The sequence below is a fragment of the Microtus pennsylvanicus genome, chromosome 4, assembly GCF_037038515.1.
Source record: "Microtus pennsylvanicus isolate mMicPen1 chromosome 4, mMicPen1.hap1, whole genome shotgun sequence".
Lineage (NCBI taxonomy): Eukaryota > Metazoa > Chordata > Mammalia > Rodentia > Cricetidae > Microtus > Microtus pennsylvanicus.
In genome coordinates this window covers 123151827-123170921 of record NC_134582.1, presented here as the reverse complement: position 1 = coordinate 123170921, position 19095 = coordinate 123151827, and the positions used below count along the sequence as shown (strand labels likewise).

General features: G+C 43.9%; 1 protein-coding gene across 4 annotated transcripts in view; it reads left to right on the top strand.

Moving 5' to 3' along the window:
• Sfmbt2 (Scm like with four mbt domains 2) overlaps positions 1–19095 on the top strand; it is a 178912-nt gene that overhangs the window by 25207 nt on the left and 134610 nt on the right. For all 4 annotated transcript variants that reach the window (XM_075970342.1, XM_075970345.1, XM_075970343.1 and 1 more), the window contains exons 3-4: positions 7489–7583; positions 10148–10388. In XM_075970342.1, the coding sequence (XP_075826457.1) occupies positions 7489–7583; positions 10148–10388 (336 nt within the window). The remainder of the gene's footprint in view (positions 1–7488; positions 7584–10147; positions 10389–19095) is intronic.

Genomic DNA, 19095 nt, shown 5'->3' with positions numbered 1-19095 from the left:
GTCTCTTGCTGTCTGCTGTTTTGCTTGAATGGCTAGCCTGCAAGTCTCAGGGATCCTCTTTCTCTCTCTGCCTCTCCAGCACCAGGATGACGGGCATGCACCACTATACTTGGCTCTTATGTGGTTGCTGGGAATCCAAACCCAGGACCTCAAGGTTGTACAGCAAGCACTTCGCTGACCAGAGCATCTCTTCAGCTCCAGTTACATTTTCTTTTAATGATGCTGGAGATTGAACCAATGGCTTAGAGTGTGCTAGGCAAGCTCTCTGGTACGACCTACGTGGACCCACTGCCGCCCCCAGTCTATTTATATCTGCTCAGTAAAGTTATGTTGCACTCTGGAAGTTCCTGGGCATTTCCTGTATTTTTTTTCTCATGCATCCTGTGCACGCATCGCTGTCTGCGGCTGTGTCATTTTCAATGATAAGTTTTCATTTTCACACCGCTGCCGTATTTCTCTCTAGCGTAATAGATTCTGAAGCTCATTACTGATAATCTACTGTCAGGAAATTATTCGTACTGACAAGTTCTTCAGAATGATATCAGAGTCTGGGGGATTCCAGGCAGAAAACCCATCGTAGATACTCATTCATGATTTGTTCTTTACTCTCGTGTAGTTGGATGGTTTAAATCATACAAGATGTTCTGATCTTTAATACTAAGATGGCTGAATAATTCTAAGTTACTTTTATAATTTGCAGCTTCTGATCCAGGCCTTTTCCCACTGCACTAAGGGCTTATGTGTCCCTGTTTCTTAGTATTTCAATATGTTTGTGATTAGGAGGCTTTGATAGTGTTACAATTACTTTAGATTAAGTTAAAAATTTTGTGCATGAACTTCATACATGAGTACCATGTATTTTCATCGGTACCTATCACCCCTTTCTACTTCTGGTTCCTTCTGTGTTCCCCCATTGCCTCTTTCAAATTTATGTCTTTTTTTATTCATAATTATTGTTGGTGTTCCTATATACCCTGTTGAGTCTCAATAAAATTACCTGTATATACTTGAGTGGAGAGCTGACCACTTGGCCTTAGGCAAACTATCGGGGGGCTTTTCCCAGAAAAAAAGTCAGCCCCTTCCTTGGTAGCCATCTACTGCTTGTAGTTCTTCAATTATGGGTGGGGCCTATGTGCCCTTCCCCCACCCATACTGGAATGTTGGCTAGTGTGGTCTTGTGTGGACAAGCATATTGTCAGCAGTTCCTGGGTGCAGTATAGTGCCTCAAATTTTAGAAGAGAGTCTAAAACTTTATAGACTGCACAGACTGACTTTATTCCCAAAATCACGTCTAGTTATGATTAATAAAACTGATAATAACATGGTCAAGTATGGTGCTTCAAGTCATTATCTTTTTTCAACCCGCTAAAGCATGAAGTACCTTCCTTTCTAGAGTCATTTGCTGAGACATCTGGTCGTGCGACTCTCTGGGGCATGCTTAGGGATGCTCAGAACCTCTTTTTGCTTTCTGGTTATTGTTGTTTTGTTTTTTGGGGGTAAGATTCAGATGAGCTTTCTGGATGTGCAAAATAAGGCATATTTGATATACTTTAGCGGGTTCTGAATGGATTTGTGAATTGGGACAACAGGCAGGTAAGCGCGATTTCTGTTGATAAGCACTCATACTTCGGAGCCCTCACATGTTAGTTGACTTTAATCTTCAATGCCCAGTAAAGCGATTGCTTTTCAGGCTTCATCTTACAGATAAGGAGACTGGATAGCAAGGTGAAGTTGCCTGAGTGCTGTGTTGGAAGCAGGCTGAAGTCTCAGGTCCTGGATTGGTGCACTGACGTCATCAAGAATCCTGACCTCCCCTGCCCCCCACTTAGATTCCTCTTTCTTCTTTTCTCCCGACCCTTCTCTCTCTGTTACTGGACACATGATGGCCTCTCCTTAGCAAGTGACAATACTTATTAGACTGTAGCTTGCCGGGCTCTGCTGTATGGGTTCCTAATCCTAACTGCTTGGGCATTTGAGAGAGGGAGATTGTGAGCTCGAAGTCAGCCTGGGTTACAGAGGACAAGACTACCCCAGGAACTTGGTGAAACTTTGTCTCCAAAAAATGTATATATGGGGATTATAGTTCATTGTGTGGGATGTGTGAGGCCCCAGGTTAAACCCCCAGTACAAAGTGAGAGAGGGAGAAGGGAGAGAGAACACAAGTGAGTCTATACAGCTCTCTCCTGGGAAAACTAGCGTGTCTGATAAAGGGGCAGAATGTTAGTCTGGTGACTTCAGGGCCTTCCCCTTTGCTACTTAATTCTGCCCACACTGTGCCTCTGTCCACTCTGTGCCTCTGCCCTCTCTGTCCACTCTGTGCCTCTGTCCACTCTGTGCCTCTGTCCACTCTGTGCCCCTGTCCACTCTGTCCACTCTGTGCCTCTGCCCTCTCTGTCCACTCTGTGCCTCTGTCCACTCTGTGCCTCTGTCCACTCTGTGCCCCTGTCCACTCTGTGCCTCTGTCCACTCTGTGCCCCTGTCCACTCTGTCCACTCTGTGCCTCTGCCCTCTCTGTCCACTCTGTGCCTCTGTCCACTCTGTGCCTCTGTCCACTCTGTGCCCCTGTCCACTCTGTCCACTCTGTGCCTCTGTCCACTCTGTCCACTCTGTGCCTCTGTCCACTCTGCCCATTCTGTGTCTACTCTGTACACTCTGGCCTCCTGCTGTGTCCACTCTGTCCACTCTGTCCACTCTGTGCCTTCTGCTCTGTCCACTCCGTCCACTCTGTGGCTCCATCTGCTATGTCCACTCCGGCTGATTCACCTCCTTGCTATGGTAATTCTTCCATGTGATAATCCCAGTTGGGACTGAACCAAATAGTTTTTTTCTTTCTTTCACTTTTGACTTTTCCTAAGGAAAGCTCAAATCTTAGCAGGGATCAATAAGTCAGATGTGAAGCCTATTCTGAAATAAGATAAAAGGACACACCCTCCCAGAAACAAAGAGCTTGTATGCCTGAAGTAAGCACAGTTGAACACATAGTCCAGGAACCTCGGGTCTCCCCAGCAGGCAGAGCCTTCCAGCAGCCACGCAAGGCCCATAGGAATGAAGCCCACTGAAATTCGGTGGCTGGGCTTCTGAGTGTCTTCACTCAGAATAAAAGTGAGCAGAGCAATGTGGGGACCCCATAATAAGCGGGTTCTGCGACGTGGTTTGTGCAGGCCTGTTCAATATAATTTCCCAATGGAGCCTGTGGTATTGTACGTGAAGCCAAGGCCAGCTTCTGAGTAAAAAGAAGGAAGCTGAACACATGGGCTTGAGTTTTCCCAAATTATAAAATAATCATAGGGCCAGAAAGATGGCTCAGGCGGGAGAGCCCTTGGCTTTCAAGCACGAGGACATGGGATGAAGACCCAGAGACCATGGCAAAAAAGCCAGTGTGCTTGTCCCCCGGTGATCCCTCGGGCCTGCTGACCAGCCACACTGTCGTAATTGGTGAGCTAGTGAGAGACCCTGCCTGAAAAACAAGATGGACGGCTCTTGGTGAGTGACAGTTGACACTGGCCTCTGCCCAGTTGCAGACATGTTCACATAGACATAAACATGTGTGCACGCAAAGATTGCATGTGTGTCTTAAATATACTTCTCTCCGTCTATATTGTCTGTGTGTTAAGAGACAGGGCTACTTATGGGATCGTGCTTTGCTTGCTTGAATGTAGTCATCCTGCCTCAGCCACCTGAGTGCCGTGCCTGGCTCTCACCGGGAACGCATCAAAGAAGCAGGTCTCCTTTATTGGGGAGAACATGAGTCAACACACAGAAAAATCCAGGGCTTGCTTTTCATTCTGAGAACCAGTTCTCGTGGGTCGACGTTAAAGCCCACACCGCCCATTGCCCCTTCGAACTCCAGGCTGCGATAGTGTGTTCAGTCAGATCTATGGCGGACTGGCGGCTGTAGTTCCTGCCTGAGTTACTTAGAGTGGTTGTTCACAGTTGCAATATTTCCTCTCCTGGTGGATGGAGGAGCTACCGGGATCTGGAGATGATTTAGTGCCTTCTTCCTATCTCTGTTCACATTTCAAAACTTACCTAGCATGTGAGAGATCGTCTTCGGTACAGTTTGGTTCGTGCAGAATCTGCCAGGTCTCAGAGCCTGGTATCGTGGCAGTTACAGTAAGGCTTTAATAGCCTGCCGAAGTCAGGCTTTCTTCAGGTTGTAACCTGAGCTGTTCTTAGACCTTATTAAGAAAAGGATGCATGGGGCACTTGTTTATTATATTTTTATTCTAAAGTCACTTGTGTTCCAGCTTTTCATAAGACATTCTCTGTATGTTTATTCTGGAATATTCTGGTCCCACAGATAGCTTTCTGTTAATAAAACAAAACAAAAACAAAAAGTGAAACGAAACTGGACTGCTGTTTAATGAATATGCCTGTTTTCTTTGTGAGGTGTGAAATGCTCATAGTAGCTTTTCATAGTGGGTTTTCATGACGTCATGGGGAAATGTCTCCACCAGCTCATTTATGGCGGAGGGGACTGTCAGAGTCTCCTTGGTCAAATGTTTGTGGGTTGAAAAGGTTTATGGATCAGCTGTAAATATTTTCTCTGGCTTTATGAGATCTCTCATAAACAGGGTGTGTGTTTACCTATTGCTCACTGGACGTGCCTTTAGAACATCGACTGTCTGGGACACAGGCCCGGGGAGGGGCTGCATGTGGCAGATTTTAACAGGCTGTGTTATGACTGAACCTAAGTTTTGTATATGTCTTTATTGTTCCAACAGCAAGGCTATTATTATTGTCCAATGTTGGACATACAATATTTGTGTTTTGGGTCTGACACATCATTTATTTTTCTGTAGTGTTTTTGTTTGTCAGAACGACTGCATTCTGTCTGTTAGCTTCTGTGTGTCTCACATGTTCCAAGTCCTGTATCTTACTTGCTTAGGTTGGGGCTTGGAACCTAGAAACTTTTTTGAGAGGCATGGATGTGTTCTCTTGGGTGTTTGATTGTGTTCTCTTAAGTGTCTTTATTGGTATATACTCCAGAGGCAGTTTAAGGAACTTAGATGGCAACATTTAAGGTCATTACCTTCCAAGAGCTTCTTTAATTGGGCCTGGTGGTGCAGGAATATGCCATTTCAGCTTCTTGGGATGCTGAGGCAGGAGGATTGCAAATTTAAGGCCTGGCGTAGGCTGCAGGGTGAGTAGTGAGAACTTGTTTTAAAAAGTAATATTAGCATTTTCTGATTACAAAAAAAGTAATATTAGCATTTTCTCTTTATAAAATAAACTACCATTTTCTATTCATTTCCTGGACTATGTAGAATATAACAAGACAATACCTTTTCTTTCTGATAACTGAAAACATTGTTAGTAGAAAAAAAGGCAGCATAACCTCTAAAGAAAACCTTTCTTTCCACAAACCTCCTGGTCCTTATCCCTCTGGGCCACCTGAGTGCATATAGCACTTCAGGGAGGACCACGCGCCTGAGACAGCACTTCCTCTTTACCAGTGGAATCGGGTGTGAGTTGTGAAAGATGTGTGGTTGAAGGTCAGCATCTTTTGAGCATTTTTGTAAGACAAGAGAAGCGGACATTTGGAGCACTCCCTTTAGGTCCCTGCACCAGCACTGCATTTTCTTTACGGTAGCCTCGCGGATGGGTGGAATCATGCCAGCTGCACAGTGGTGACTTTCTCGTCGTTGCCGATGGAAAGGTTTGGATTTGTTTCACAGTGTGACTGTGTGATCGGTCATGGTGACAGTCACCTTGAGGTGACTGGTCACATTGTACCCTCAATCAGGAAGAAAGGAGAGATGAATGCTGGTCCTTGGCTCACTTCCTCCTTTTTATCCAGGCCAAGGCTCCAGTTCATAAAAGGTGCCAACCACATATAGGGTGAGGTGTCCCCCTTCCGGTAACCCAATCTGGGAACTCCTTCATTGGCACCCAGAGCTTTGTCTCCTGGGCGATTCCGGATACAGTCCAAGCAAACCGTGACATTATCATACACTGCTTAACCCTAACCATTTGAAGTTATAATGTGACATTTATGCTGTCTTTATCTTACAGTGTATTATTTGATGCTTCTCAGTTATTTAATGTTTTGGCAATTTCTTTTCAGGTTCCAGGCGAGTAGCACTATGTAGCTTTAGAACACTTATGACCCTGACTCTCTCTGTCTCTGTATCTTTTGTATATGAATGTACTTTAAGAAGACAGAAAACAACTCTCAGGAGTCTGTTTTTTCTTTTCTTCAAGTGGATTCCAGGGGTTGAACTTTGGCCTCCATCTTTAGCAGTAAGCCTCTTTGCCTTCTAAGCCATTTTGTCTTGAAGGCCATTGTACGTATGGTTGTTCTTGTCCTTCCCCTTGTGGGTTGAGAAACCCATATTCTATTGACTTCTGTTGGCGTAACACACCCTCTTGTTGAGGGCTTGGTGTGAGAACTCTTATATTGCAGGAGATGGGGTTCTTTGGGAGGTAAGCATGTCACCACAGATGACATGGGGTCTGTCAGGCACCTGGTCTGTTCTGTTGGTAACTTGCTTGGTGGCATTAGGATGCTCAGGTACTTTGCACATGTACTTTTTGTTAATGAGTGTGTGTGTGTGTGTGTGTGTATCTGCTTCTTATCACGTGCATAGGAGCGTTTGTGGAGTTCAAAGAGGGCGGTGGGTCCCCTGAAGCTGGAATTGCAGGTGTTTGTGAGCTGCCCAATGTGGGTGCTTAGGAACTGGACTCAGCACCTCCGCAAGAGCAGCAGGCTCTCTTAACCACTGAGCCCTCTTCCCAGCCCACTTTATTTCTCTTAAGATGTTACTGAAGCCACAGTTTTTATAAAACTCTGTTATTTTCCAGTCTCCAGCCTTGGTGGGTAGGTAGTTTTGTGCCTGTCTCTATCTTGGCACACACTTTGTGTTTGAAGTGGCTCTTTCCATTTCTTCCAGCCTTTCCAAACTGGGCTGTCTACCATGGCTAATGTTAGGCTAATCCGTGTTAGCTTTAAGACAACTCTTATCCATTTGACTTGAAAGCACAAATGTTGCTTTTAATTTTGACAAGGTATCAAAGTGTTGTCTCTTCTGGTCTCTCCGTCTCTGTTCCTGTCTCTTTGTATTTCTGTCTCTGTCTTTATCTCTGAGTCTTTCTGTAAGTCTGACATCAATGCTGGCAATCACTATGCATTTGTCTTTACTTACTTGCTTAGGCAGACCTTTTCATTGACTGGAGCTCACTGATTTAGCTAGCCTGGATGGATAGTGAGCCCCAGGGAGCCTCCTGTCTCTGTCTCCCTTTGATTACATGGCTTTTCTATGAAGTTTCTGGATATCTGAACTCAGGTCTCATCCTTGGACAGCCAGCAGTGTACCAAAGGAGCCACCTCCCCAGCTCCCCTTTCCCTCCTTAAACTCAGCATTTCTCCAGCAGCAAACTGAGTTCTTTAGAGTTCAGCCATGTCCTTTAAAGGCAGTTAATCAGGCTGTGTCTCCCAGGCATACTTTGCCCTGGTTTTGACATTCTTGCTCTGTTTTGTTTCCACAGAGGAAGGTTCTGGCCTGGAGGAAAACGGCTTCAGCTGGGGAGACTATCTGGAAGAAACAGGCACCAGGGCGGCGCCACACTCATCCTTCCGGCATGTATGTTCAGCACTGCACGCCCTTCCGGTCTGTGGGTCTGTGGGAGGGAAGGTGAAGGATCTGTTGGGTGATTCAGGAGCCAGTCAGAAGAGAAGAATGAAGAGGAAAGGCAGATAAGATTTTACTGGAGGAAGGCGATATGGGCTAGCTGCACACAGAACAGGCCGCAGCAGGATTCTTAGAAGCCAGCGAGTTAGGCAAGAGGTTACATTCATGTCTTCTTAGTAGGTGTAGTGACTGTGCATTTTTTTAATAATGAGGTGACATTTGGGGCTGGGACTTAGCTCGGTTGACAGAGTGCTTCCCGACTAGCATGAAACCCTGGGTTTGATCCCCAGCACAGCCTAAAATTGGATGTTGTGGTGCATATGTGTAATTCCAGCCCTGGGTAGGTGGCGGCAGGAGGATTAGAGTTCCATCTCAGGCTATATAGGCATCTCGAGGCGAGCCTGAGCTACTTGAGATTCTTTTCTATCTTTTTATTTTTTTAAATATTTATTTATTTATTATGTATGCAATATTCTGTCTGTGTGTATGCCTGCAGGCCACCAGAGGGCACCAGACCCCATTACAGATGGTTGTGAGCCACCATGGGGTTGCTGGGAATTGAACTCAGGACCTTTGGAAGAGCAGGCAATGCTCTTAACCTCTGAGCCATCTCTCCAGCCCGAGATTCTTTTTTAAAAGTGGATATTTTAGTTCTGAAAAGCCACACTAGAGTTTTCGAGGCTTTGGAGGAACGATAAATGGGGTGGGAGGAATCACAATAGATATTCTGAAAATGTCTCACAAAGGTCATTCTCCTTAATAATATCTGTTTGTATAATTTGGCTAGCATGTCCACCGGCGGACAAATACCAAGAAAAAGGAACACGAGTTCTTGGCAGATTATTCTTAGGTGCGAGCTCTTGTTTCTATAGCTCTAACATGGAGAAGATGATGTTCTCCAAACATCATCTCTTATGCGTGGCAATTGTTTCAGCAAATTAAATTTTAGTTTGGAGAGACCTGTTTTCTTATCACGCGACCCCAGCAACAGCTCCACCTTCCTAAGCTTCTTTTTGGCTCCTTAGCTGAAATAAGAGAGCCATACCAAGTTCTTCTCAAAAATGAAGTGTTCTTTTTTATTAAATTTGTAAGATTGCACCCTTCTTTTCTTCCTTGTGTTCCTCAAGCTATGGTTTAGTGTGATCATGGTTGTAGCCACGTAGTGACGCCAAAGGGCTACTTTTTCAAGCACAGCCGAAGCAATGCCCTTCTGGCTTATACTGTTAGGATCATGACCCCCCCAGAAGCCAGACCGACAAGATACTGCAATGGCCTGGTGATTTCCTTAAGGCAGTTTGGGAAAGAAAGATGAGTGGCCGACAACTTCCCCCCTTTTTATCTGTACGGTGAAGTCATGTCTTCAGGAATGAGTCACCGCCAGTCTCTTGACTCATCACTTCTCTCGTGTCCCTTTCAGTTAAAGTAGATGCCACCCAATGGTGAAGGCCTTGATGAACGTGGCCTCATTCTTCAGGATGCCTGTATTCCTGAAGGCTGATGCAGGCATCTACCCTTCCAGGTGTAGACGGTCCTGTGGGCAAGACTGAGAGGAAAGGTAGCCTCAGTCTCACAGATCACGGTTCCATTGTTTTCTTGGCTGGGGAATGCTAAGACCTCCAGGCTGCAAAGATTTTTTTATTTTTGTTTTTCATCCCAGTGGTGGCTCCTGGAACACAGAAAAATTGAATTACTTGGAGAGTATGTAGCTGTGATTGAGATATGTTGCTCATTGAACTCAGGATCTTGGGAGCCTTTGTTAAAAAACACTAGCCTTCACTTTTTTTCTTTTTAAATATGGGTCCCATGTAGCCCAGTCTAGTCTCAAACTTTTCGTGTAGCCAAGAATCACTTTGAACTTCTGATCCATCTGCCTCCACCTGCCTGATTTTTCTTACTCTTTCTCTTTTTTTCTCTCCTTCTCCCCTCCCTTCCTCCCTCCCCCCTCCCTCCCTCCCTCCCTCCCTTCCTTCCTCCCTCCCTCCCTCCCTCCCTCCCTCTTTCTTTTCTTCTCATCCCCCCCCCCCCTCTTTCTTTTTCAATGGTATAGTGCTGGGGCTCAGACTCAGAACTTCTGCATGCTGGGCAAACATCCTGCCAACTGAGCAACATTTTCATTCCCCTTGGTGTTTTTGAGACAGAGTCCATTTGTATAACCAGGTTTTACACAATTTAGGGTATTTGTGCCTTGGCCTCTCGACAGTTGGAATGACGGGTGTGTACCACCATTGCTGGCTCATTCACTTTTTGTAATCTTGGTTTCATACTGAAATGACCAACTGTTGAATTTGATGGGTGAAACAAAAGTTGTCATGGAAATCCACTTTATCTTTCCTTTGAATGTGGCAGAGGACTTAGCCTTGCATTGGAGGCTCATGTTCCATTTGTCTTAGATGCATGCCTATGTTAGGGCAGCACAAGTACTGTTTTAAAATGCCATCTGCTTGACGAGTTCTTAAAACCCTTTGAGGCGCATGGCTAGTGTGATGATGGTTTTCTTGTGTTTCTGATATCTCAAGGTGGAGATCAGCATTCAGAGTAACTTCCAGCCGGGAATGAAGTTGGAGGTGGCCAATAAGAACAATCCAGACACTTACTGGGTGGCCACGATCATCACCACCTGTGGCCAGCTGCTGCTTCTGCGTTACTGTGGTTATGGGGAAGACCGAAGGGCTGACTTCTGGTGTGATGTGATCATAGCAGATCTACACCCTGTGGGGTGGTGCACACAGAACAACAAGGTGTTGATGCCCCCGGATGGTGAGCTCACATATCGAAGGCGTTGATATCAAAGAGGTTGCTCTTCATGATTCCTGTCCTTGCTGAAGGGACAGAGAGAATCATCTAGAAAATTGTGAATCTGTTTAGTGCAAAAGTTTCTCAGTTCTTTAAAACATCTGCGCACTATTATCTAATGGATGCTGTTGGGTGGGTGGTGTGGATGCTGTGGGATAGGTGGTGGTTTACTATCTTGTGGATGTTGTGGGGTGGGTGGTGGTTTACTATCTTGTGGATGCTGTGGGGTAGGTGGTGGTTTACTATCTTGTGGATGCTGTGGGGTAGGTGGCAGTGGGACTTTGTTTACTAGAAATGGTATTGGTCTTCAATCAGTTGGATCATATAGGAAGAAAAAGGTTCAAGACCAATTCTCAGGTTGTCTTTGGATGGTAGTAGATAAAGTTAAGCTGGATGTGTGTGTGTGTGTGTGTGTGAGAGAGAGAGAGAGAGAGAGAGAGAGAGAGAGAGAGAGAGAGAGAGAGAGAGAGGAGAGAAGACTCTTTGGGAATTAGATGTCTTGCTTTGAACAAAATTTTTTTTTGTTGTTAAAAATTAACTTATTTTGAACTATGTGTATATGTGAGTGTCTCTGTGTAGCTGAGTGCACATGATTTTATGAGCCCAGAAGAGGGCAATGGATCCCCTGGAGCAGAAGTTGCAGGTGATTGGGTTGTGAGCCACTTGACTTGGGTGCTGGGAACTGAGCTTGGGTTTTTCACTATAGCAGTACATGGTGCTGCTTCTTCAATCCCCCTACATTGATTTTTTTCCCCATAAGTTTGCCTGTTTGCTTTCTTTTCTCTTCCTGTCCCTTGCTTTTGACAAGGTCTTACGTAGCCCAGACTGATGACCTTGCCTCTGCTCTTTCTGCTTCGACTTTCTCAGTGCTAAGATTATAGACATTTTTCACTACTGCCCCACTTACACCATGCTGGGGATTGAACCCAGGGCTTCCTGCACGTCCGGCAAACACTCTACCAACTGAGCCACATCCCTAGCCCTGCACTTAGTTTTTGACATTTCTTACTGTGGGCAGACTGAGGTTATGGGACAGGAAGAAAGCTAAACTGATGAGCACTGAGATCACTCAAAGCAGTGGTACGGGCTCATATAGACACGAGATCAGTTTAGTCCCTGCAAGACAATGGTTCCCCGTTGGGGCAGGTTTTCTCCCCGGAGACATCTGGCAATGTCTGGAAGTACTCTTTTGGCCCTGATGGAAGGAGATGCCACCAACACCTAGTGAGACCAAACCAGACCCTGCGCCTCCTCCAATGCACGGGACATCTCCACAATTAAGTATTATCAGGTTCAACCTCCCTGAAGTGCTGAAGTTGAGGGCTCCTGCTGGGGAGGAAGGCATTGAAGAAGCTCCTATGGGTCGGTGAGAGCTGAGTTCAATCAAGTATTTGACTCTGATCTCTGTTGTATTGTGTGGTTATAACATCAGTGGTAGCCAATGGCTTTGATGCTGTGTCCCAAGGGTATTTCAAGATCTTTGTACCCAGACAGCTGCCCTTCCTTTGGAGTAATCTCTTTCCCTCTCCTTCTCCATCTTTCTTCCCCTCCCTCTTTCCCATCTCCTTTCCCTTCTCCCTGTTCTTTTCCTTCTCTCTCCCCCTCAATTTTCTTCTTCTCTTCTATCTCCTGTATCCTTTGCTCCCCACCCCAACCTCCGGTATGATTTTTTTCTGATATGGAAGAATGATCTGTGGCTTTTATTTTATCCCTTTGTTATGCATAATTGATGGCTTGCTTAAGTGGGGTCATCCAATTGGCTGAGGCTTAAGAGTTGCTTTTCTGTGACATTTGTCGGGGTTGAATCCATTGCCCTGACCTCAGCTGACATCATGACCCCTTATTGTCCCGGAAGAAAGAGAGAGGGCATCCTTTTGGATCTTTGTGTCTGTTCTGTCCTATGCCTGGAATACTTGTCTCCTTTCTCCTCTTTTCCCACTGGTCCCTGAGGTCAGAAGTGATCTGTACTCACAAACACGTCTGTTGGGACCTTGGTGTCGCTCACATCTCAATTATGTGTGTGTGTTTAATGTAACTTAATTGATTAATTAATGTTGCAAGGACTTTGAGAATATTACGCAAATGCTCTACTACTGAGCTGTGCCCTGGCCCTGTATAATTATAAAACATAATTCATGTATTGTAAACATTTGTCTAAGTTCAGTGATTTTTTTTTTTTACTCTATTCACAAGATTCTTCAAGTAGTGTTACTATCAAGACCTGGGATGTTTTTTATCTCTCTAAAGTTATTCTTCATTCTCATCTACTATCAATCTACTTTTTTAAAAATATAAAACAAATCACATTTTAAAATTTTATTTGTATGTGTATGTTTGTATGAGTGTATGCAAGTGCACACACATGTATATTGCAGAGATCAGAGGACAACATACAGGAGTCAGTTCTTCCTACATGGCTGGCAGGTTTGGCAGCAGGCAGCTTTGTCCATTGGAGCGTTTTGCTTCCTCTCACCAGCCTGGTGGTTGCACTTTACAATAGCTGCTTTGTGACCCCAATTCCAGAGCTCTGGCGTTCCAATGTTAGTGCTCTAAGAGCTCTTGGGTTCACTTGGGACAGTCCCTGCTGTCCTCGGGGAGACAAGGCACAGTCTATTCATCAGACCCCCTCTCTCACTTGGAAGAAAAATATGGCAGTTGTCAAAGTCTCAGAAACACCATCAAATTTGTATCCTGCAGACTCTGTGCTATTAACCAAGACAGAGATGCCTTTAAAATGACAAGATGAAAATGAAAAATGGAGAAAAACTTAGAAAAAGGGAGACCATTAATTTGATGGAAAGATGAGAAATCTTTTCAAACAACAGCGAGCTATGTTAGCTTGAGGATTTCTTCAGTGCTGTCTTGTAAAGAACTTAAAAAAATTTACTATGTAATCAATATGACTTGGGAATCTTTAGTTTGGAGAACAAAGTCAGGAAATAGCAGGTTCATGGGGCAAGAGGTTTTATTGATTTCTGTGGGGGAGGAGTAATTATTGCTTCATAACCAGAGGCTGCGGTTGTTCTACAGGGACTGGGGGAATCTGTGTTTTGAATGGGGATTTTTATTGTATGGTTTTCTTAGTGAGTTAATACTATAAATGCTGCAACTGTGCCTCGGTGATCTTTATCTTTGTTGTAGTTGAATTTAAAGGTCATTGCAAAATATGAAATAGCAGTCCAGGACCCTAATGTTTCTGTCTGAGAGGCTCCATGGTGATGTGGAGCTTGTATGTGCACATGAGGTGTGTGTGTGTGTGTGTGTGTGTGTGTGCGTGAGTGTGTGTGTGTGTGTGTGTGTGTGGACTAGAGGACAAGCTTAGCTGTCTTGCCTCAGGTCTATCCACTGTGTTGTTTTTTATTAGACAGGGTCTCTAGTTGGCCTTGGGCTCTTTGATTAGGCGAGGCTGGTCCAGGGAGCCCAGGGGAACTGCTTTCACCAATACTGGGATGACAACCTCATGCTGCCAGGCCTGGGTTCTGGAGATCTGGTTTATTTGTTGAGCTTGCAAAGCAAGAACTTTACTGATAGCTATCACTTCAGCACAACTCAGGCTTTTTACAGGTACCAGGAATCAAAGTGAAGACGGGGCATTGCAGTGGACTAGAAGATCTGAGCTCTTAGGAGAATCCACCACTAACTTGGCTCCGAGTCCCTCAGCCCTCTCCAGCAGTCTATCTTTGAAGTGAGGGTTTCTGTATTGTAATCTCAGGGAGCTATCTGGTCCATCCTTCCTGCATTTGTGATTCCAGTTAAAGGAGGAAAGTGTGACTGCTTTTCTCTTTTATGAATGCAGTATGGAGTTTGTTTTAGGATTAGGATCCATGCATGTGGGCTTCGGAATCTATGAAAAGCATAGGAAAAAAATGCCTGTGTCTCTGTTGGACGATGGTTTAATTTCCGCTGCTGTGAAGAGATCTCCTAGCAGAAGCCACGTGGAGAAGAGAGGGTTGATTTGGTTCACAATTCCAGGGTGCAATCTGTTGCGGATGGCGAAGTCAACGCAGGGACTGAAAACATCACACCCAGTCAAGAGCAGTGAGAGAATTAACGCTTCCTCGCCTGCTCCCAATACCTGTAAACAGTCCAGGGTCCATCAAGTGAGATGAAGCCACTCACATTCAGCGTGGCTCTTCCTACCTCAGTTAGCACCAGGATTAGTTCCCACAGACATGTCTGCAGACCAACCTGATCTAGACAATTCCTCAATCGACACTCACCTTAGGTGATTTGAGATGGGGCATGTTAACAATTAAAACCTAACAACCATGCATGTCTAGGATAGAATACGCTTGTGACTGCCTGGGTAGAGTGTCCTTTGATCAATAATTAGGGAGTTAAGTTCCCCTTTTCAATGTAGAGAACTAAGAGTTTCTAGTTCTGCAGTGAGTGATCGGGGAACCAATGACAGCTTGGAGTAAATGGGCTTTTGCCTACCGTTTCATGGGAGGAGAAAAAGGAGGTCCCTCCTCAGGCTGAAGTTACAGGGTTCAAGGTCTTTTCATTATCTAAAGTTGTCTCTGCATCAATAAGAGAGCAACTTGATTGATTCATTGTTTGATGCAAGGTATTTATGGGGTGCTAGCAACTGAACCCAGGGCTTTGTGCTAAGCAAACACTATACCAACCGAGCTGCATCCCTGAATCCAGATTTTATTATTTTAGATGCCAGTTTGATGGGGCCCAAAGACTGTTTTCCTGCTGCACTCTTTTAGCTTGAGCTTTGAATGGATGTAGGACTTTATAAATATGTTAAATGTTAGGAGGGAAAATCAGCAGGGCAGCATTCCCAGTTCATGTCATTCTGATGTGGTTCCCATCAGCAGTCAGAGGACTCCATTAACAAGGACATGCTCAAAGACAACTGGGTTCAGTGGCCAATTGGCCGTTGACAGTGCAGTTAGCGCTCCTGCTCCGGGGCTAACCAGCGCTAATCTTTCATATTAAAAGTATTAAGAGACGTACTACATTAAAGCCTCACTAAGTGCAGCGAGGGATTAGAGCGCCTATTAGCAGAGCAAAATGGAAAGCGCTTTGGCTTAGTAAATCAATAAGGCTTGATTTATTCATAAGTGTGCACCATGCTCGCAAAGGGCAGCTGCCAAATAATTATTGTTTATGGTGATAATGTACGGAAATCATTTAATCCAATGACTGTTTTCATTGTTATGTATTCAGACGTAGCAACATTACCTCTTAATGTCAGGGGCCCGGGAGCGTTGGTGCACTGATGCTCTGAATGGCTCCCATTGACTTCTTTGAAGGATGCTCCTGTGTGAGATTGCAGGTGAATATTTGTGGAGATGCAGGACAATAAAAGCCCTCGGCTTCTAAACAGGCAAGTATTTATGTGTGCTTTTGGCGGCTGCAATAAGCGTGTTGGAATTACAGGGCCTTAGGAGTCCTGTCACTAATTTTTATTTTTGCCGTTATTAAAATTTCTGTAATTTGAATTGCAAACACCTGCAGGCGCGCCAGAATGACTGTATATACCATTTCAAAGTGGGATCACCCTTACCAGAGTTAGTTAATATATATATATCTTATTTGAATAAAGGAATGTTTATTCATGAAGTGTGAGGAGAAAGTGTGAAGATGGCCTTATGTTTTGGGGGTAGATCTGCCAAGTTCTCTGGTGCGGTGAGCACTCTAGTTGGTTGTAAAGGAAGAGTTGCTGCTGGGCGGGACACAGCGCTAAAATGTCCTAACACAGAACTCGCTTGTCCACAATCATTAATTAACCATGACTGTGGGAAAGAGAATTTGATGTTTTATAAGACTATTCATTTTTAGTTTATTCTTTTTCTATTTGCGTGTGAGTGTGTGTGTGCGTGCGCGCGTGCATGCGTGCATATGTGTATTTGTATATGTGGTGTGCACACATGTGAACGGATGTGTGTGCATGTTTGTGCCTGGGCAGGTGAAGACCTGAAGGTGATACTGGGAATCATCCTCTATTTCTTTTCTCTACCTTATTCAATGACGTAGCCTCCCTCACTCAGACCCAGAACTTTCTAATATGGCTACTTTCTGGGGATTCTCTGCATTCTGAGGATGGAGTGAACAGGCCAGACTGCCATGGCTACCTGATATTTACATAGATTCTGGAGATCCAAGCTCTAGGAAGCATTTAACCACCGACCCATCTCCCATGCAAGACAATATTCATTTAAAAATTTCAAGATTTAAAAGGACATTTTAGTAATGTTAGTGGTACTTAAACACGTTTATTCCTTTGGAAATCTTGTTTATTAACAAAAATTACTGATGATTGTGGCCTTAAGCCCACAATCCTCTTGCATCAGCCTCCTGAGTGCTAGAATTACAGACTTTTCCTACCGTGCGTGGCTAGGTTAGTCTCTTTAATTGAACATTTGGAGTTGAGGGAAGCAGGGAGACTTATTAACTATTAAATAATTTGATGTACAAAGTATGAAGCAATATTGGTACAAGAAAAGATAGAATATATTTGATAAGTATGACAGTAAATAAATAAATCATAGTTGTTATTTTTTTTAAAAAAATCCTTTGGTCAAAAGTCACTTTTCTTATTTTTCAAAGTAGAGTCTTAGGCTCTAGCGTTGGCTTGCCTGGACCTCACTATGTAGATCACATTGGCCTTGAACTTGTGGTGATCTTCCGACCTCAGCCTCCTAAGTGTTGAGATTACAGGAGTGTGCCGTCATGCCTGGCTCCAAAGCCAGCTTTTCAAAATGGCGCGTGAGAGAAGGACATGCTGGTAGGAAGCAATGTGCACCCAGTAAACCTTTTAAAATAACTCACATGGGTGTAAAGTTTTTTTGAGCAGGTGCAGAGCCTGTGTAGACATGCACCATAGCTGTGTAGACACATGCCATAGTGTAGATTAGACTGGAGTTGGTTTGTGAACAATCATGAGCGTATATGTATGTGAGTCTGTGTGTGTGTTTGTGTGTGTGTTTATATGTTTTGATTTAAACAATGAATCACTTTCAAATAACATCATTAAAAGCTCAAATCTTTGGGCTCTGACAAAAATAGGCATATAGACACAGTTGAATCTACATTCTACAGGGCAGCAAGCACCTACAGCAGCCACCTCTTTAAATGATCATTTGTTCCCTGGATCTTTTTATTCTGGTGTGTCTTATATGTTTATTCTTTGTGCCTGAGCATCAGCCATGGAGACAAGAGGTTGCAGATGTCTTTGTATAATCTCTATGCATGTGACCGCAGGCCTGTCAATCCATGAGGAGCAAACTGTTAGATCAGCAATCTCAAGCTTTCTCCAGGTTCAGAAATGTCCTGCTTAACCTGGCATGGTGGCACACACCTATAATCCCAACACTTGGGAAGGTGGTGGAGGCAGGAAGATCAGGTGTTCAGAGCCAGCCTTGGTTACATGGCCAATCTGAGGTCAACCTGGGCTACATGAGACCTTGTCTTAAAATAAAAATAAAAGTCTCAGCTATAAGACTTCAAAGAAGTGTGGCTGATGAGATCTATGAAAGGGCTCCAACACAAACGGGAGCCAGAGTTGTGCTTTAGCTTTTGGGAGGAAAAACAACGGAGACCAGAGGAGTGGAGGCAGTTTTGATGGTTCCTATGTAAAGCAGAAACGTTTATGAGTAAGTAATGAATACATTCTGTTCCCTGTGGATTTCAAATCTGCAGATTCAACCTAGATCAAAAATATTAAAACAAATTTTCACATGTTCTGAGCGGGTACATACTTTTGTATTCTCTAAACAGTACCCAATATCATCTATTTACATTGTCTCTGTATTGCATTAGGGGTTAAGGTAATCTAGAGATGCCTGCAAAGCACATGTCTAGCTCTGTATGAAACTTCACATAAGAATGGAGCATCCATGAATTCAGAGTCCCAGATTCCATCCCCTTTGTGTACCATGGGACAGCTGTACTTTTTCTATACAGTTCATCATGTCTAAATCTAATGATTCTCTCAACTCAGCCTTCTGGGTGCTGGGATTACAGGCATGGGTCTCTATGCCCAGCTAATCTTTTCTCTTGTGAATCCCTGTTTGGTGTTTGTATTGACTCTTGACAGTTACTGTGTACTAGTCTCCCTTTATCATTGTCTTGTACAGTGAAAAATCAATCTCGAATTTTATGTTTATAGCATAGTGCTCCACTTAAAATCAGAAATATATATATATAAATATATATACACAGACACATACGTACATATATATGTATATACACACACATATATATGTATGTATGTATATATATATAGTGTGTGTGTGCACACACACTTGTGTGTGCTTGTATATGTGTGCAGGCATATCCACATATATGTGTATGTCAGTGTGGAGGACATAAGTTAACCTTAAGTGTCATTTTTCAGCCAAGAGCCACCTTGGTTTTTGAGACAGGGTCTCTCATTGACCTGAGGCTTGTTGATTTTGTCTAGGCTGGCTGGTCAGTGGCGTGCCTGTCCTGGCCCCCTAGTGTTGGTATGATATATGTGTGTATATATGTATATATATATATATGTATGTATGTGTATATATATATATATATATATATATATATATATATATATATATATATATATATATATATATATAATGTGGGTTTGGAGGCAATGAACTCAGGTCAGTGCATGTACAATAGATTCTCGGTTGAACTTAGCTATTGCTTCAGCTCTCTGAAGCAGACTATTTCT